We start from the raw sequence: 21227 nt of genomic DNA on the forward strand, positions 1-21227 counted from the left end.
TTTCATAAATTGAATATATCATGACCAAGTGGAATTCATCCCAGAATGAAAGAGGTGAATGGAATGAAGGATTTACATCCAAAACATTCAAAATTAATTCCATTCAATTCACCATATTGTCAAACTGAAAAAACACAAAAACAAAAACCCACATGATCATCCCAATAGATGCAGAAAAATCATTTGGTAAAATTCAACATTCATTCCTGATAAAAATTCTCAGCAAACTTGAAATAGAAGTCACTTTCTTCAACCTGATAATGGAGAACTATGAAAAAGTAGTGATGCTAACATGAAACTAAACATCATACTTAAGGCTAAAAGAATGAATGAATGTTTTCCCTCTAAGATCATGAAGCAAAAAAATGCCCACTCCTGCCATTTCTATTCTAAATTATACTACTATTCAATTTCAACCAATGAAATAAGGCAAGAAAATAGTAAAGGTATTAAGATGGCAGAGGAAAAAGTAAAATTGTCTTTATTTGAAGACAACATGTTTGTCAATGTAGAAAACAGGATAGAATCTACAAAAAGTCACTAGAACTAATAAATGAGTTTAACAAGTTTGCAAAATACAAGATCAATACACAGAAAATAAACAGTCAGCAATTGAAATTTAAAAATGCCATTTATAATACCATCAAAAATATCAAGTACTTAAGGAAAATCTACAAAAGATGTGCAAGACTTGTACACTTAAAATAATGAAACATTGGTACGGTAATTAAGGAATACCTATACAAACAGAGAGATATATTTTGTTCATGGTTTGGAGACTCAATATTGTGAAGATTTTGATTATCCCCAAATTGATCCATAGATTCAACACAATTTCAAAGTCCAGCAGATATCTCTTTTTTTTGGTAGAAATTGCCAAACTGAGTAAAAAATTCATCTGGAAATGTAAAAACTTAAAATAGCCAAAACAACTTTGAAAAATAGGAGCAAAGTTGGAGTACTAATTCTAACAGATTTATTGATTTATTTCAAACCAGTCATTGTGACATTTCAATTAAGATAGACAAGTAGATGAATGGAAGAGAATAGAAAGAAACAGAAATATATACACAAATATATGGATTTTTGACAAAGGTATAAAAGGAAATCAGTAGACAAAGGATAGTCTTTTCAGAAAATGGTGCTGGAATAATTGGCTTTCTATAGAAAAAAAGAAGAACCTCGGTTCATACCTTGTACTATAAACAAAAAGTAATTCAAAATGGATCATATGCATCAATGGAAAACCTAAATCTAATAAAAACTTCTAAAAGAAAACATAGAAAATTTTTGTGACCTTTGGTTAATAAAAGATTTCTTAGATATGACACCAAAAGTACAATCCATAAAAGGAAAAAAAAAGAAAATAGGCTTTGGTATCTTCAAAAACAATGCTAAGAGAATGAACAGTTACGTCCCATGCTATGAGAAAATATTTTCACCTTATATAGCTGATAAAGGACTTGTATCCATGATATATAAGGAACTCTCAACTCAATAATAATAATTTTTTAAAAAACAACTCAAAATTGGCAAATGATTTGAACAGACACTTCACCAAAGAAGATATACAAATGTCAAATAAGCAGATGAAAAACATACATTAGGGAAATGCAAATTAAAACCACAATGAGATACCACTACACACCTATTAGAAAACCTAACATTAAAAAGACTGACCATGTCAAGTGTTGGCAAGAGAAACAGGAACTCTCATGCACTTCTGGACGGAATGCAAAACAATAGAACGCCTTTGGAGTTTGGAGTATGATTTGGCAGTTTCCTAAAGCTTTAATCCTATACCTTTCATCTGGTCCTGCCATTCCACTCCTACATATTAATCCAAGAGAAAGGAAAGCCAAAGAAGAAGCCATGCATACTATGTGATTCAGTTTATAAAAGGTCTAGAAAATGCTGTTGTCTATAGTGACAGAAAGTAGATCACTGGTTGCTTGGATACTATGGTCTCAACAGAAATCTCTATAAAGCGATATTTCTCAAAGTTAGGGTGGTGGACCTTGTGCATCAGGACTGACTAGAAGGGCTTATTTTAAAATTCAGCCTTAAATTTAATGCCACTTATGCAGAGGATGGTTAGAAAAAGAGCTGAAATAAAGTAGTGCAGAGTAAGCACAATTTCAAAAACAGATGTGTTTGCTCTATTCAAGTTTATGCTTGCTGGGTAATGGGCATGTGGTAAGCTGATTGATGGCCTGATTTAACAGTACAGTGCAAAATAAGAAAAGTTACGTAAATTCATTAAGCCTCATGTTTTTCTTATGAAACTGGAGATAATAAGACTCTTGAGAATTTTTAAAGGAAAAAATATTGTGTGTAAAAGCACATACTACTCTGCAGCTTCGATTTGTAGAAAGTGTCCCAGGAAGATTGATATCTATCTACCTATCTATCTATTGATCTATCTATCTACTTACCTATTTTAAATTCTTATTTTGCAGTTTTAAATTATTGTTTATTTTCATATGTTTTAACCTTCTTTCTTTTTATTTGTATTTGTTTATTTCTATTTTATAAATAATTTCTCTTTAAATTTTATCTTTATATTTGCTTATGTCACTTGGCTGTCTTTTCCCAGAGACATATGCTAGATTTTTGTATGTATACTCTCAAATACTGATTTTTTTTCTCCTATGGTACAAAAAAACCCATCAGGGCCTTAAAATTAAAGGTAACAGTCTTTAAAAAAAAACTCTCGGTTTCATCCCTACTGTCTCCGATGACCATGTTCAAAGTCGAACTTTGCAACACCTGGTTCATTATCAGATGCAAACCCTGAAGGGAGCTAACTGAATGAATCCATATTCTCTTTGTTCTATGCAATCAACCTGTGATCTTCCAGAGCATTATTAACAACATGCTGTCTGTCTGGAATAGCCATCTGTGTTGATGATGATGTAATATAGTCTACCAGCACCATCTTACGTAACCACCTCCTTTGAATCATTTTGGTTAAATCACAGCCACACTCTGTCCAGTTTAGATTGTAGTCCAAAGATTCTCTACATGAGTACTGAGTTGGTAGGACATTTTGTTTCTTGGCAAGGGCTCTAAATGCTAGACATAAATCTCACCACTGTCCACAGTAGGAAACATTCTGGAAAACCCAGGCTATCCAGGACTTCCGCAGTTAGTGGCACCATTAGAACTTTATATCTCGCTTCCTTACCTCAATTGCTCCTCAAAGAACCAATGCTTTTCAGCTACCTCAAATCTTTTCAGATCCTTTAGTATTACTCTAGTGCTGAGCCTCTGATCCAAGAAGTATCTTTAGTTTGGTCTTCCTCAGTTTTATAGTCTCTCAATGACCAACTTTCAATGCATGATATAATTTATCACACTATCACAAGTCAGTTTCTCAGCAGTATGGGTTCTATTCCCTGTCTGCTCTTATCTCTAGTCCAAGATAAGGATGACATTTGTTGAGATCTGAGTAGATCAAACTGATCTCTTTATCATTCTCAGCAAACAAATATTTTTCTTCCCCTCCTTTTTCATGCAGTAGACCCTTATGTTACTTCAAGTCTCTGTTAAGGGCATCTCTTTGGCTCCTTCTATGTTAGCCTAAGCCTAGGAATAATTAATTGAGGTATTTGTGCTCCTGTAGTGCTGTTTATTCTTCTATTATAGCCCATGGTACATTGTGGATTATTGATTTGTCTTTTTACCCTTTGAGGACAGTAGTTGTCTAATTCATCTTTTGAATCCTCATAACTTAGCACAGTTCCAGGGTTATATTATGTACTCAGTTGATGTTTAATTATTGCTTCATTGTATAATGATTATTTATATATCATAATAGTTTTAAAAATTTGAAAAACACTAAATTCATTCAATTTCCTTTAATGAGTATTTGTTATAAAAAAAAAAAAAAAGAGGTATAAAGTCCTGTTCCCAAGTCCAAACCTCTTATTAACTTAAACCTTGAGTTTTTTGAATTACCCAATTTGAAGTAATTCTTTTTATACCTGAAAAATGGATTTATTGAAATGTTTGAGATAAAAATATGTATTGCAAGAAGCATAAGACAAACATTTCAAGAGTACAAAATTAGTTGTAGAAATAACATAATTTTCTGGTAAACCCACATTGTATTACAAATGTGCAAAGCTTTTTGATGTAAAAGTTTTGGTTTTGACATTATTTTTTTTTAATACTGAGCACCCATTTTTATTTATCCATTTCCCGTTGAGAGGTAACCCCTTGCATGCATTTTATCTCTCCATTATTCAAGGTTCAGTCTTCTCAAGGGGTAACAGCTCACCACTCTGAGATCTGAACTGTAATTAATCCAGTGGCAAGGATTTTCTCTCATGGATTCCAGAGTTAGCCAGAAATTTTAATGTCAAGATGTAAAAGCCTGTAAGGTGTTACGTTTCCCTCAGATTCTATCCCACAGGAGGCTAAACCCACAATTTCCCTCCTGTTTCTCATTCAGAAAAAAAAAATACTATATTTGCATTCAGAATTGTTCAGTGATTGCTTTTTAGTGTTGGTGGTTCATTTCTTCATGTCAGCGTAACTCTCATATTTTTCCTTTAAGATCAGGTTGTTGATTTAGGGCTTTGTAAACTTTGTTGTCTGGTGTCTGGATTTTCACTGAGGACGATCTTCCCTTGATCGTCTTCTAGATCCTGATTAGGAAGAAGGGAGAGCATATAGATTGTAAATGTGATGAAACTATAGTGTTTAAGAATATGACATTTTATGCATAACTATATAAAAGACCATCATTTCTTATAATAAATGTTAGATTATGCTTTCTTAATAATATATTCTGGTTATGATGATGAAACCAAGTCCTCTTTTGATCAAAGGTATATGAAAATAATAATTTAAAGTGATGATTTTAGTTCCTTAGAAAATTTGGATGAATTTGCATGTTTAGAAGAAATCTGTGATAAAGCCTTCAGTTAAAAATTATGTGTACAACATAAATGTCCTGCATTAGATGAATGGATAAAGAAGATGTGGTACATATATACAATGAATATTACTCAGCCATAAAAAGGAACAAAATTGGGTCATTTGTAGAGATGTGGATGGACCTAGAGTCTGTCATACAGAGTGAACTAAGCCCAAAAGAGAAAAACAAATATCGTATATTAATGCATATATATGGAATCTAGAAAAATCTTACAGATGAACCTATTTGTAGGGCAGGAATAGAGATGTAGACATAGAGAACGGACATGTAGACACGGGGGGGGGAAGGGGAATGAGGGGCTAATTGGGAGATTAAGTTTGACATAAATACACTACCATTTGTAAAATAGCTAGTGGGAACCTGCTTTATAGCACAGGGAGCTCAGCTCGGTGCTCTGTGATGACCTAGTTGGGTGGATGGGGGGTGGGTGGGAGGGAGGTCCAAGAGGGAGGGGATATAGGTATACATTTAGCTGAGTCACTTCATTGTACAGCAGAAACTAACACAACATTGTAAAGCAATTTTACTCCAATAAAAAATAATTATGTGTACAATTGAGTCTTTAGTTTCAAATGTCTAGATTGGACTGGGTTAAAATCAGATATGCCTATAATGCATTTATAAGCCTTCAACTTCTTTTGACTATCAGTATATAATTATCTTATCTTAGAAATTCCAAACATGTAATTGTTTTAAGTTCCACAAGGAAATCTTTGAGTTTTGAATGCATCAGAATGTAAGGTAACCTATGTGGAAGATTAGAAAATGCACATAAATAAAGTTATAAAGAAAATCATAGTGCATGGGTGATATATACATGTATATAACCTACACATTATATCAAAATTTTGTACATACCTTTATTAATCATTTTCTGTATGTGTACAGTAGATACAGTTTTGAATTTATTTTTGTCTCAAACTGTAGCCTCATTTTAAATAATAGTTTCACAGAGTTCAGGTCTACCTGCTACCTATTTTTGCTCGACTCTGGTATTTAAGGGTTTCTTTTCAAATTAATTCTACTTGAGTCTAACCCAGTGGTTCAGTATGTCTAGCACTTTACATGAGTATAATTGCCTTTCTTTTAACATTTGTTTTTCTTATATTTTATTAATAGTGAAAGATTTATTTTCTGATTCATATCATCAAAATACTTTGCTCAAAATAAAATGTATTAGAATACTCTCCTTTTCTTTGGTTTGTCTTAATACAACAAAAGGTTTGTCATATATGCAAATTACCATAGTCAATATATTTACCTTGAATTCTTCTGTTGGCTTGTATCTTCCTCACAGGTGTGTCTGAAATTAAATAGCTTTAGTTAAAAATACTTTGAAATTATGGCTAATATGAGACAGGAAACCATAGTTGAGCAGAAGAGTATAAAGTTTTAAATAAACATCATGTAAACATGTAGATTTCTTTTGGAATAGTGAGACTTTTGCACTGGCAACAAACAGACATTTGTTTTCCATATATCATAATGAATGTTTACTATTTGCAAAACATATTGTTTTATTAGGGCATGTAGCACCCCAGATGATGTTCCATATTTGCATGGAGTGACTTACATGACTTTTTCACCCTTTTTATGAAAAGCATCACTTTATGATGAAAGGATGTCTAACATTCTATAAAGTTTAGCAGAAGTATCTTCCCAGAGATATCCACGCATTTTTTCCAGTCATTCCTATTTGTGATGTATCAGACTTCTGCCTCTGTAAAATTCTCATTGTAAATTAATTTATGATCAACTTATAATACATGAGGACAACAAAATATCATAACTCTAGAAATATACCAGTAAGCAATTCAGGAAGTGTGTGCCAACATACTCCCAAATTTAATTCCAATCCTACAAGACCATTTAAAATTTAAGTAGCTAAAAATAATAAAAGCTTTCTTATTTTAGAATTTTAAGTGTCTCATAACAATGCAGTTTTTTGTTGTTATAGTTGAAAAATACTTCCCAATTCCTCATTTTTCTTTTAACTCATTGACAAGACCACTTGGTCAACCTAAATTCACATTTTCATTCTGTCGTTGGACATTTGAGATCAATGAATAAGTGTGGTCCCTATAGCGGCTTTGTTTCTCTGCTTACCTTCTTTATTTTTTCTCCAAGTTTTGAATTCTTGATTTTTATATATCATCTATACTCAACAATGAAGTCAAAATTTTTGTTTTATATATGTATTCAGTGCTCTGAAATCCCATAAAAAATAAGACATGAGACTATCACCAACAGTATTTTGGGCTGTATAATATCAAGTTTTAAAAAAAGGGAAAGAAACATTAAGCATTTTTTGAAGAATTCTGTTTCTGTCTACATAGCACATTTCCAACATGTCTTCCCCCCCCCAGAATATAAGATACATAACCATTTAACACACTATATTAATACTATAATAAAATACAGAACTATAGAAAACCTGATTAGACTGGATAGTGAGGGAAAGTTTATGTGAGATAGAAAAGTCTGAATTATGGAATATGCTCCAGTTGATATATTTTTCTTAACTTCAGGTTTACTTGATCACAAAAAATGGCTTATGAAATATTGTCACGAAAAGATGGATCCAGTCTTTAAGCAGTGAATAAAAGCATTGTTTATAATGACTTATTAAATTCCAAAGAGCACTTATTATGCAATTTAAAACAAGATTTCGACATTACTTTTCAAAACAAGCACTTACACTCAGATTTTCTTCTATAAATTTGGCAGCATCCAATTAATATATATCCAATGAACTAACTTGTTAATTTATTACTATTTGGCTATGATAAAATCAAAATAAGCAGTGTTCATTGTGGCAAACAAACATCTCTGGAAGAAAAGCTTGATTAAAGTGCAGAAAACCAGATTTGCTCTCAGTGGCTCTCTGCCATCTCAAACTGAATGACACTTGTATTAGGTCGTGTTTAGAGAAGCGAAATGTGGCAAGATAAATCAGTCATTGAACAATCCCACAAAAATGCTCCTCTCCACCGCATGTTTCCTGAAACATACAAAATGCTTCAGCTCACTTATTTGCAAGATTTTTGCATTTTTACATGGCTATGACTTTGGAAATTTAGAGTGTAAAGTATTACTTTGTTGACCATGTTAACGTTAATTGACCGTAATCCTGATAGTAGCTAACATCACTGAGAGTTTATATGCGCTGAACATTATTCCAAGTGCTTTTCACATATTGATTCATTTATATGTAGGTAACATTACTATCCCCACTTTTCAGATTAAGAAAGCAAGGCAGAAAAGCATCAATTTATAATAAAGTTAGTTCAAGTTGGAACCCAGATTGGAAGCCAGACCTACAACCTGATCCTCTGTTCTCTACAGAAGCCATAAATCTTTACATGTTATACAGGCAGATTTGTCAAAACCTTCCCAGATAACTTTTTGTTGTTGTTCCTTTCTCCATAGCCTACGACTTTGCTGTTCTCCCTTAATTACTTTAGTAGTTTCAGTAAATGTAGTTCTATCTAAGACAAGAGTGAAAAACTCTACACATTTTATGAGAAAAATTTTTAGTTAAGTGGTCTGAAGTGTTTCAATGACAGATCATAATATTAGTACCAAACTGACCACTTAGCCATGTTAATAAGCATGACCTAAATGATTGAGGAATACACTCAGTTCATCAAAATGTACTATATGTACCACAATATGAGCAGTTCAGATAGAAAACTCCAAGCTTTGAGATGAAGATCACATTTACCTATAGATCAATTATCAATACTCTGAAAGAAAAAAAAAAACCAATCTTGCATGACATAATCTTTATTTACACCAGCTTCTTTGTAAATTGGTGTCTCTTGGGATCTAGACAAGAGACACTTGTTACTCAGTGTTGACCCAATGGTTGACCCAATGGTTTTAAAGGTCTGGAAGAAAGAAAACTAGCATGTCCACTTAGTGTCCAGATATTAGTAACTATACTGCTTATATTGTCTTTCTTATGAGAAAAAAAAAAAAAAACCCTTGGAAATGTTTTGATAAAAACTTATGTTGTGACATTGACAAAACCAACGCGTTATGAATATGTGGAGAAACCAAATACTGGGAACTAAAGGAATCAACCTTTGGGATGAACATAAACCAGAGTTAAAGAAAGATTCCATTAGCAAAAATCAGAGTATCTTATTCTTGTAACAGGTATTATCTTCTCTTGGCTGAAGTTAGTCTTCAGTACTTAGTTCGTTATTTATAATGGACTTGTTAATGGGGGCTTATTGAAGGGGAGGAAAACATACTTACCGAAGTTTAAGCCTAAATAAATTAAAGCAATATATACAAGTGCAGTTACTAATTGGTTCATTCTCTACAAAGCACTGCCATTCTACAAAGCCGCTTACTATGGCAAGGACTGAAAAAAAAAAAGAATTCAGCTTAATTTTCATGTCTTCACGTCTTCCCTCAAATCCCTACCTTTTTCTAGTACAGTGTTAAGCATTTAGAGGTAGATGAGTAAATTCTGTATTAGATCTCACAGGAAACTGGTTCTGTTGTGTCTTTGGGAGTGTCACATATTCCCTACAGTCTGAAAGGAAATCTTGTATTTTTCAGACACAAATTTTTCTATTGAGGGGAAATTCAATCATTGGTTCAATAAAAATTATTTATTTTTACTATCACTGAACAGTATCAATACTATGTAAGAGATTCTACCTATATAAAAATAAAGAATAAGGAAACAATAATTGCCAAAAATATACACGGTCCCAAGAGAATTTACAACTTCTTGGACGTAGTACTACAATTTTTAAAATTTTAAGCATAAAACCCATTGGGACCATACTTTGGATAAACATTGAACTTCAATTTAGTGTTTATCAATTCACAGTATATTTCAAAGAGCATATTTGATTTTTCTAGATAATTTAAATACTTGTTTCTCTAAAACAATTTCTTACCTTAAATTCTTTTATTGTTAAGAAAATGAACTAGAAATTAATTTATTCAAATACCAATTACCCAAATTATACTTTATTAACATTTACTATTTCTTTGAGTAATTACCATTGAGAGTTTGTGTAAGATTTTGAATTCTTTTTTTTCTTCTTTCCTTTTAAAAGTAGGTCCTTTTAACGCCACAGGCAGAGAACATTCCATATTTTAAATATTAAAATTAATTTCATATGCAAAATAATTTACAGCTCCAGGTATAGATTATCACTCAAACTGTTAGAAGAAACAGATAACCCATTCCCAAGTATGTAGTTTTGGAAAATAAAAATACTAAATGCAATTTTTTTTGCTAGATCTATGCACTTAAAAAATTCATAAACATGCCTCTTATTATTGATGGCGCAGTGAATACATTTTTTAAAATATAAAAAGTATTTCAATTTGGGCTTCTTTAAATAACTACCAATTTTTAAAGTATCCCCCTTTCACATACTAAAAATATCTTTACGGTTGTCTGTATCAAAGCAAAAAAATATTCACTGCTCCCCATTGAACTTTTTAAAGACTGTTTAAACTAGTAATTCTTTCTTTATAACGCTTACTATAACGACCGTTGACCCAATCAGTCTGTTAAGACAGACATGATGTTGTCTTTTTTAACCTAATTAAAACAAAACAAAACAAAACCTGAATGCTCAGTCTTTAAAAAGTTGAAAATCTCAGTTATCAGAACCTGTTAAGTGGGTTAGTTGTTTCCCTTTTACTAACCTCCCTGAAGCAGTCTTTTAATTTCTTCATCTTCAAATAAATGACCATCACCACCTTCAATGAATTTGGTGACCTTGGTGACCTCTGAGAGGATACATGTTTATAGCAGAAGTTGGTTTATGTAATAAAAAGGCAGGAGATGTGATGTGATATATAATGGCATCTGCCCAACAATGAATTCCAGACCAACACTTGGTTCTTTCTTGGTTTTTAGTGTTACTTTTTGATAAACCAATTTTCTTACAAAGTTGTTGAACACTATATAGCAAATATAGAACAAAACAATATGACTGTCATTTGAGTTTCATTCCCTATCTTTGGACTTTTTTCTTGTGTTGGTATGGAACTAGAACAAAGGAATGAGATAGAGTAGAAAGTGTAAGAGGCTTCAAAGATTATTTTAGACTTTGATATAGATAGCTTAAAGAAATCCACATTCTTATTCTTCTAGACATACTGACCTTCTTGCAACAATTTCTTCAGAGTTTCTTCTGTTTCTCCACCACTAGTTGAAATTCTAGTGTATTTTATTTCAGGACCTAAAGGAAAGACAAAAAAAAAAAAAAAGGTTCTGAAACAAGGCTGGTCAAACTTCCTCTGTAAGGGTCACAGAGTAAGTAATTTAGACTTCATGGGTCTGTGGTCTGTGTTGCGGCTATTTAACTTTGTCCTTTAGAGTGCAAATAGCCATAGACACTGTGTAAATGAATGGTCACACTGTGTTCCAATAAAACTTTATTTCCATAAGTAGGTGGCATGGGCCATATTTGCTGACTGCTTGTTTAAACATGGACCGCCAGGGAATTCCCAAAGACTTAAAAAATAGCTGAATTCAGAATTTTAGGCTAATTCACTGATGGAAGACTGATACAGAGGTTTACTGAAATTATTGATCAGTTGTTCTATACAAACTTGCATATTATTTTGGTGTGTAGATGTGTATGTGTAGACCTTAAGATTAAAGGAAAATCGAAGGAGGGAATGGTTTTTCTTCTAGGATTTAGTAACTCATTAATAAATAGCAAAGTGAAGCTAGTGTATTATATAATACACATGCATATTCATAATAAAAACACATGCTTATAGATTTGTCTCAAAATTTCCAATTCAGAGGAAAACATAGATTACATATTTAGGATTAGTATTATTTCTACCAAAAAAGAAATAAAGTAACTTCAGTAACCACTAAGAAAATGACTTAGTTTCTTTAATGATTCTTATAGAGATATTTTAGAATTAAATATGGTTTGCTCTTTATAATCCAGGCATAGTTCATATACAGAGTTAAAAATTACCTGTAATGATTCGTTCTTCTCTTGTCTCTTTTTCAGTTATTTCCACAGGCACTCCATCAATGATTTTGGTGTATTTTTTAATAATTGGCTCTGAAATAGGGGAAGAAAATGCATTTGATTTATCCCCTTACGGCGTCTAAATGGCCATAAGCTAGACGTTTTAATGATTAAATGTATTTCTCACAGCAGTGCCATTCAGAATTCAATCATAATAATTTTGGGGATGTATCTCAAATAAATTCATATAGCAGAGGTCTAAAAGGTAGTGGTTATGTCCTGAATCTTGGGTAAGGGAAAGAGCCAACTAGCAAGCTAACACTCCGTGTCATACTTGTCTCTTGACTGCGGAATGAGTGTTCAGGGAGAATCCAGGGAATTATACATCATTAGAATGGGAATCTTATAAGTCCTAGAAGTGACTTATCAGTCAGTCTTATAGAATGGCCACTCTTTCTTCTAAGTACAATATGTTCTTTTGTATTGACATGATTGTTTTCATTATATTTCATAATCATCCTTGCATATGCAGAGTAATGACAGTTTTGTTGGAACTGGTGAGTTAATGGTTAAATCGATTCCAACTATATCCATTAAAAGGTAAACTATGTTTTAATTGATTGGCTAATAAGAATCCGTAACTGAGAAAAGTTTTCCCACAATTTATATAAAACAAAAGTCCAAGAGAAAACCTCAGATATTCAATATATTTAAGCCAACACTGTTTGAAAATGTTCACAGTAGGCTACAGGAAACACACAGAACGCACCTCCATGGATCACTTCAGTTACTGTTTCACCTTCTTTAATCAGTCTGAATTCAGGTTCACCTTCAATTTTGACCTTTGTTATTGTGGGTCCTAAGGCATTGTTTTAGGAGACAAATTATCATGTTAATGTAGTCCTTTAAATTTACCAGAACAGGAAATTTATTTCAACATTTGGTGTTGCTCAAATTTCAAAGTGGTTTCAGGCTTTATGAAATCGGTTTTAAACAGTTCCCATTGTCCTCAAATTAAGCAGTATTTATGAGAACAAATGACTCAGTCTATCGGTGTGCTACTAAAATAACTTTCATCTGCTTTAGCATTTAAATTGATGTTTAATTGATCCATTTATTCATAGTTGTAAAGTATGATCATGCAAAATATTAATATGTGACTATACATTGTGAATCATACAGTATGTACAAATTTGAGTTGCTCTAATGATAACTAGTGTAGATCTTACTTTACCATACTGATATTGTCTATTACTTTCTTTTCTTGTTAAATTTTTAATTTAATTTTTAATCAGTCAATATCTTACATTTTTTATCTAATGGGCATAACACTGAACATCAAAAAAGCCCAACTTTATGCCTACCTTTAAAATATGAAATTCAGGTTTTATGAGAAAATAGATTTGAGTACTTACCTTCTATTTGTGAATGATGCACATATTTACTGATTAATAGTTAAACAGTCCTTCAAATGCAAAAGTTAAGTGTTGCATTTGACTTGCAAAATGATTTTGCTCCCAGAGAAAATCATTTTGAATGTTAGAAAGCAGATTACTACATTAGTTAATCAAGACTGTTTCTTAGAGGAGAAGTTCAGTACATTTAACTCATACTGTGACACCCTTCAACAGTTGAATATAACTATATTTGCTTGTCTTTGAGAGGGTTTATTTGTTTGTTCAGAAATTGTCAATGTACACCATTACCCAGAATTATATAGTCTAGGACAATCTAAAATAATGAAAACAAGAGTACAGTTTATTCAAACAGTAAGTATTTCGCACCATAATATTTGATCTATGTGGTTAAGGGACACTGAGTATCAAAACGTAAGGCCAAGTTTTCAAGGTGTGGAAACTTCAAAAAGAAAGAACAGCTAAGGAGTTTAAGAACAGGAAATGACTTAATAAAATATCCCAATAGACATTTCTTTAGTAGAGCCTCAACTGGAATTTCAGAAACATCGTCTATCCTTAAATTCTATGAAGGCAGGGATTTACTACCAAAAAAATTTTTTTTTCATATTTATTCCTGGCGGGCACCTACAAGAGTACACAGCACAATACGTGCTCAATACGTATTAAGTTGATTTATTCTTAATTCTAAAATTTGGTTAGGTACCGTTTATAAGAAACATCTTAAAATTGTGTCTTGGGGTCTATTTATTTAGTAAGAATTCAAGAGTTATCGATGAATCAGCAAAAGTTCAAACAGTGAGAAGGAAATGCCAACAGCAATTCTAGAACTGGACAGTTGTAAATGGCTGCCAAGGTAAGTATTTGTCTCCCTCATTATGTTGCACAAAGTAAAACTTCCAAATTTTTTAACTGAAGAGTTGTTAATGCATAGGTGACTTGAAGCCATTTTTCATCTTAGTTCCCTTGATAGGAAAAACTCAAGTAGAGCTGATGCTTCATTGTGTTCCTAATTGAAGAAAAGTAATACAATAGAATCCTGCTCACAAAGATTGGGAAGATAAATGGGTTGAATGAAGAAGCTTGAAAGAAAAGAGAAGAATCTTTGAAAATAAAAATAGTACATGTGAATGATTTTTACTATAGAAGCTGTGTACAAGTGATTATACAAAATTTTAGGGAATCTAATTTTTAAAAAAGAGTACAAGAATTTAAAAATCAAGGATCATTTTATCATTTTACATTAAAATGATCAAGAAACATTTTCTCAACAAAAATTTCTGAGATTTAACTTCTTAAATTATGAAATTCTCTTCATCACTATATAAGAGCAATCAAATACTCAAATGACAATAGGTATGGTATTTTTTTTTAAAAAGCACAGATTCCAAATACCTCAATTTTAAGTCTCAAGAATGTATAAAAATATAGATAACTAACTAGCTAGGAAATACTCTTTTACATACATACTTCTAATGTCTAAGTTTTAAGTAATGACTCACTTTTAGAGGAATCAAAAGTATTCAAGAAGTTGCCATCTCAATTCGTAAAATGAGAATACCCAAATCAAAGATAATTACAATAATAGTTTTCTTGAGATTCAATTGAGGATATCATCTATTCCTTTTTTGGAAGACTGTTTTATTCTTCTTACAGAATAATGAAGAAAACCTGGTCTTTCTTCTGTGGCCAGTCACCACAGTAAGATTCTTAAACATGGAAATAGTTCTTAAGTTCCGATCCTTTAGGAGTAATTAAAATATGTGAAATGAAGGGGGCATCAGAGATGTTGGAGTTGGCTAACATACACAGTAGGGGGAGAGAGAAAAGTAACTTTATTTAATGCTCTAGTCTGAAACATCAGGAGATAAGTATATATGTAAGTATATATGTCTATTTAATGTGTTATATATGTATACATATAAGAATATGTAATGTATATTATATATAGACACACATTCAGGGCTGGAATTAAGGATTCTAAGGTTTGACTCAACTGCACCAACTACTTATTTCCTCTGTTTCTGGTGGTTTAATTAAAAAATATATCATGTGTGGATGTACATCTTAAAAGCTTTCTTCAATATACAGCTTTTGTGCTCTCAGGTTGTTGAATCAAAAATGCCTGCACTTTTTGGAACACATCGCAAAAGTATAAAAGAGATTTATGTGAGGAGACTGGAAACAAAACTATAAAGAGTATACTCTCTAAAAGAGTCTAGGTGCAGGAAAAATAGCTTAGGATTTATTTGTATAGTGAGTATCTGGGTACTAGTGCTAATGCAATGGTAAATTAATTTCAAATGAAATCAAATACAAGCAAATGTACTGAAAGTATTAGGAATGCACCATCTACTCTGCTAAATAACTTGCATTCCGCATTCTGCTGTTAAATGAGCATGCCATTGATATAGAAATATTTAGCATGTTAGTTTCAAAAAGAATGTAGATACATTCATAGAGATCAGTCTATTATATGGATTTTTTAAGGAACCATGTATAACATTGATTTTTACCTTCTGTTTTGATAATAGGCTGAAGACTGCCTTCAATCACTTTAATTTTTGGTTCCACAACTTTGGTTATAATTTTAGTTGCTGAAAGTATAGAAAGTGGAACATAAATGATGTTTACATAAAAACAACCTGAACGAAATTGTCTCTTTTTTTGGGTCTTTGTTGGGTACTGAGGTATCAGATGTGGTAATATGTTCAGGCAGTCAGATACAGGAAATACTCATGGTAATTATCTAGTATCTTCTCATGTCCAGATGATGAACTCTGAAGTCCAGTGACTTGGATTTGTTCCAGTGAAATATATACTTGCTAAGTGAGGAATTCTATCTAGAAATCTATCATTTTGAACTGCACTACTAAAGCTCTTTACCTTCTTTTGTACTTCTTGAAAATATTGGCTGCACAGCAACAAAGACAAATAAACATGATTAATTTCATGCAATTCATAATATCTTAAATTGCATTGTTGGATTCTTTCTCAATTAGAAGAAGACATTGAAAGAAAAAGACTCAAAATATTTTTCATGCATTTGATAACAGTGATACAGAAAGGAAAATACAAAAATAGTTCAGAATACTTAAATGTAAAAATGGATTCCAGCCAGCCAGACATGAGCTCTATGCAACAAATATGATATGATCATGTATTTAAATATTTAAGGTACAGGCTAAAATGGCTTTAATTTTCAGCTTTATCATCATCATCATCATTTTTATACTGAAAGCTATGTATTTTGAATGTATGTCATCCATCCAACTGAAATAATAATAGTGTGCAAAATATATTTCAGATAGCAGCCAACTATTTGGTTGGCTCTTGGTTGTATAGATTAACTGGAAGTGTGCCTCTGGAGCCAGATACCAGAGCTACTACTGGCTCTTTATCATTTCTAATTAGAGCCTTAAAAGATGGATTCATTAGATAAAGCACTAAAGCTATCTGTGCAATCATAACAGACTGTATTGAAACATTAGAGGTGAGATATTAGCACAGTCTGGATTTCTGTCACATTCTCACTTCAGGTTTCTCAGATGTTTATCTGTGTCAACTCTTTGAATTAATATGGATTCTAGAGCTTAATTGTGACTGTGTCTCGGTTATTTCAGATTTTACATATTGAGATCTCAAATTATGAAACTAAAATATGTCAAATCTTTGTATCCAATTATTGATTCCACAGGTGGCCTGGCCACAGAGGAACCTTTCCATGAAGGTCAAATTCACAGAGGTCTCTGCTGCTACTATCAGAATGGGTTAATTACTTTTAGCTTAAATTTTCACTTCATGTTAAGGAACTTGAAGTTTAGAATGTTTATTGGGGTCCTAGTTTTGTTTCAGTCTTGCTTTTCTGAAGACTTAAATAGATTTGACAGATCACGGGCTGAGGATTAAATACTGATTTTCTTCCTCTGCACCTCAAATGTCATATATTTGACAACACATACTAAAGAGCATTTTCCCCCCTGACAATTTAAAATGTATGGTATTTGGGGGACAAGAATAATACATAGCAAGAAAATTAAAATTTTAGAGACAAGTCAATAAAGGAACATGAAAATGGAATCTTTGGTTTAATTAGTCTCAACCTCTGTTTGAACTATGCTTCAAAATAACAGCATACACGGAGAAGAGTTAAAGAAATATTCCACATCAGCATGTAAATCTCAGAGCTCTTTCAAGAGCTGTGAGTAAGTAGGTAAGATTCATTAGACTTGCATAATTGCATAAACTGTAGCTTGTTCTCTGTGAGAACAATTTAAGTAGAGGAAAATAAAGGAATTATAATATTTTGGCTCAATGTAAGCAAAATATTGCATTGACATATAAAAGGTAGTGGACCTCTCATGGATAAAGTAGAAAAGGTAAAGAAATGTAGTGCAGATATACATTTTCAGTGGAGGAAGATGACATAGCATTTCTGATGAATAGAGCCCATAAGCATTCTTTCATTTTTTATAAAATATATCTTTAATAAGATTGTATACTTCCATACTGGAATCTAAACCATGTTGAATTATAAGTATTCCAACTAAGTCATTGAAACAGTGCTGAGCTGGCCTGATGCTAGGATCGTTTATGTTATTATTACATAATTAAAATCAGTAAGAACAGCAGACCTTTTGTTTTGCTCCTTACATCATCTTTACTCCTTTTCCATATCTAGTGTAAATATTAAGGAAAATTTTCTTAATTAAATAACAGGATGCTCATGGTATAAAATAGAATAATTCTTGCCAAGATAAATGTGGGAATTGAAGCAATGCTTTAGCTACTGATGCATTTTGAGTGTTGAATTATAGAGTCAAAACAAAATGGAAAGAATTTCTGTTTTGAAAGCTGCAATGGAAGAGAGGAAAAAAGACAAAGGAGGAAAAAGCCACATTGAAAAAGAAATACTATGAGTTACATTTATGAAAATGAAATACCTTTGCCATTGTTAAGAAGTAGAGGTTTAATTTTGATAATCTGGTAGAGTCAGGAATAAAAGAACCTTGGAATCTAGAAACTCGAGGTTTATCACCTGACAATTTTTTTGTTCCTTCATCCAATTTTGAATGGGGAAGAGTTTTTGAACCACCAGCCCATAAATATTAGACTTCTCTGACAGCCTGCCCTTAGATGGCTGAGGTCTTGAGAGTGGAATGAGCTACAAATCTTTCAGCAATGTTATTTCTGTGTCCACATATTTGAATTTTCAGATAGCTCTCGAGTGCCTTTTAGCTAGCTCTCCTCTTTGTATGTTTGTGTGTCTTTTTTCCACTGCGTCTTTGCCACGCTAGCAGTTATATCTATATCAAGCTAGCAGATGAGTGAGGAAGTGGTTCATTGGAGTTGAAGGGTATAGTCAAGGCTGAGAGGTCTCATCCAGACCTCAAGCCCTGTTTCAAGTGAGATGAGATTTGCCATTGTTTGGAATTCTAAATACCAGATTATCAGTCATCTCAGTAAACACAAAGAAAATTATTGGGTTTTCTTTTTTTTTTTTACATCTTGCCACTTATATGTGACAAATATTCATTATGTACTTACTGTAGACAGTTATGGGGATTTCTTTGAAGGTGCTACCACGAACAAACTGAAAATAAACATTATATTTAGTAACATGAAATGTAGTAGTTGTATTAACAAAATCTTGGCACCATGATTTTTAATTTTCACTGAAGTAAAGACAGTGAAGCTATCATTATATTTAGTAAAAATGAAGGCTTCATATAAATCATCTTCCAATTTCCTACTCTTGGGCAACATGGCATAAAATGGTTGGATTTGTTACTCAGAGTTTTAACAATTATAGAATAGCGAATCCCAAATTAAAAGTTCATTAAATAATACTTCCTATATTGTCTGGTGCTTTAACCCTACCAATATTCAACCCAATATTTATCCTAGAATATTCCTTTACCTTTAACTATTGTGATTAGTGACAATTTCTTATAAGCAAATATTTTATCTTTCCCTTATATTCTGTAGCAAAAATATTTGATAATAGAAAAATTATAGTTTTTTATCTACATGTTTTATCTTCCCTGCTGGACTGTAAACTTTTTGAATAAAGGGCCATATCTGATTCAGCTTAATATTTCTCATAATACTTAACATTCTGCTTGGCCCCAAGTAGCTTTTATTAAATCCTCCTTAAATAAAACCATGAAGAAATGATGCCAGTGTACCATTATAATCAACAAAGAGCAATGCAATACCAGTGTACATCTACTTATTAATGTATACATTTCTAGTTTCTTATGTTAAACCTGCAATGTCTGTTCAACACATTAGAAACACATGCAATAACATCTGTACCTTAATTTGGATGTATTTGATCAGTTTATTAAGTATTTCCAGCAGCTGATCATTTCCAACAGGTGTGTCTGTGAAGAGGAATATTAAATGAATATTGTAAGAATGGATGAAATAAAAATCTAGGTTTCTATTGAAAAAGAGTTATGTTTTCATTAATCAGTTCAATAATTACCAACCTGCTGGATAGAGGAGTTTATCTACAACATGAATGACACCATTTGTTGTCATGATGTCAGATTCTTTTGATTTCAATTCATTTACCAGAAGTGTATCATTCACCTATTAAAACAGGGGATAATGTCAATGGGAAATTTAATGAAATATGAACATTAGGATAATTGGATAATAGATTAACACTCTCATAGATTCATACTAGAGAACTTACTCCTTTCAGATAGATTTTGCTTCCTTGTGTAGTCTTTAAAATGTTAGTAACACCAGGTTCAAATCCCTTTCCAATGAAAACTCCTGGTGTCAGGTGATAAAGGATGATGTTTTGAAGAGCATTTTTGTCCCCTAGGGAGAAAAATATATATTTATTTAATAACATGTTATATATTTTGACATTTTGATATTATGAGGACGAAGGAGAAAAATATTTCCTTGTCTTTATTTTTTCCACACTGTAATTTCTCATAATGTCATTGTTCTCTCAATGTGATATCAGAGCTATGTCAAAACATACAGTCCCTTCAATAAGTTCAATCAAAATATTATCCAACTTACTGGGAGAAAAAAGTCAAATTATTTTTGAAATTGTGACTACTTCTTTCTTTGTCACCTAGTTGTGTGGCCTTTAATAGAGACAACATAAGTGAACATCTAGTCCAACAACATTATGGTAAGCAGTTAATTGAGAACATTTATGAGTGACCCTCTAATTATTCCAAATGGAATTAAAGGAGACGAAGGCTAGCTGTGAATAAGAAAGAGGGGACACTTTGGGGGCTGATATCTGGGCAGGAACGCTTGAGGAAGAAATGAGATCCTGAAATCAAGGGGCAAATATATCTGGTGTTCACGTCTACTCACGAATAAGAATTTCCTTTTCTTCATTAGTCATTCCCTTAAAGGCATCGTTGGTTGGCACAAACAAGGTCCAATCTCCAGGCTGTGTCAGGAGCTCTTTCAAGTCTGCAGCTTCAAGTAGGCTGAGGAAGGTGCTAAGCAGGAAGGACATATGGACATATGTTTATTTTATTAGATTTAATCTAGGTAAGCCTACCCACCATGCATGAAATAGAGTAGAATCCCTATACGTGGAAGCATGAGAAAATGGTTCATACGTTTTCATATGTTTCAAATGCAATTTACTCTTAAAGGTTTATCATGGGGAAATTATTTAAATACACATATGATTCTTAAATTTCCTAAACTCTGTTTTCCCCCCTATAAAACTTGGCGAGGTCACACTTTATTTAATATTCTGCAAAATAGTCTTTGCTAGAATATACTATCATTTTTAAAAAACTTAATTATAAAAAAATTTGCAAGAAGTAGTTCAGTCTATTAGGTTGATTTTTGTTTGTTTGTTTGTTTGTTTTTTACTCACCAAATCATATTATGCTGTACCAG

At 32.2% G+C, this 21227-nt stretch overlaps 1 protein-coding gene and 1 long non-coding RNA gene across 5 annotated transcripts in view; one reads left to right on the plus strand and one right to left on the minus strand.

Moving 5' to 3' along the window:
- LOC118884100 overlaps positions 1 to 14421 on the plus strand; it is a 403163-nt gene extending 388742 nt beyond the window's left edge. The window contains exon 6 of the long non-coding RNA XR_005017184.1: positions 14090 to 14421. This is a non-coding gene — a long non-coding RNA (uncharacterized LOC118884100). The remainder of the gene's footprint in view (positions 1 to 14089) is intronic.
- The window catches only part of POSTN (periostin), a 35585-nt gene continuing 16940 nt past the window's right edge, over positions 2583 to 21227 (minus strand). The window contains exons 12-23 of one of the 4 annotated variants that reach the window (XM_036831451.1): positions 20685 to 20815; positions 20038 to 20168; positions 19829 to 19931; positions 19653 to 19720; positions 18882 to 18927; positions 15851 to 15931; positions 12689 to 12778; positions 11923 to 12012; positions 11089 to 11166; positions 10628 to 10711; positions 6207 to 6248; positions 3846 to 4652 (exon numbers count right to left, since the gene is read on the minus strand). In XM_036831451.1, coding sequence (XP_036687346.1) covers positions 4615 to 4652; positions 6207 to 6248; positions 10628 to 10711; positions 11089 to 11166; positions 11923 to 12012; positions 12689 to 12778; positions 15851 to 15931; positions 18882 to 18927; positions 19653 to 19720; positions 19829 to 19931; positions 20038 to 20168; positions 20685 to 20815 — 982 coding nt within the window. In that variant the 3' untranslated portion in view covers positions 3846 to 4614. Of the gene's footprint in view, positions 4653 to 6206; positions 6249 to 10627; positions 10712 to 11088; positions 11167 to 11922; positions 12013 to 12688; positions 12779 to 15850; positions 15932 to 18881; positions 18928 to 19652; positions 19721 to 19828; positions 19932 to 20037; positions 20169 to 20684; positions 20816 to 21227 lie in introns of all 4 variants that reach the window. The other 3 variants (XM_036831453.1, XM_036831454.1, XM_036831455.1) reach the window with 3 other exon arrangements.

This window comes from Balaenoptera musculus, chromosome 18, assembly GCF_009873245.2.
Source record: "Balaenoptera musculus isolate JJ_BM4_2016_0621 chromosome 18, mBalMus1.pri.v3, whole genome shotgun sequence".
NCBI classification, from domain to species: Eukaryota; Metazoa; Chordata; class Mammalia; order Artiodactyla; family Balaenopteridae; genus Balaenoptera; species Balaenoptera musculus.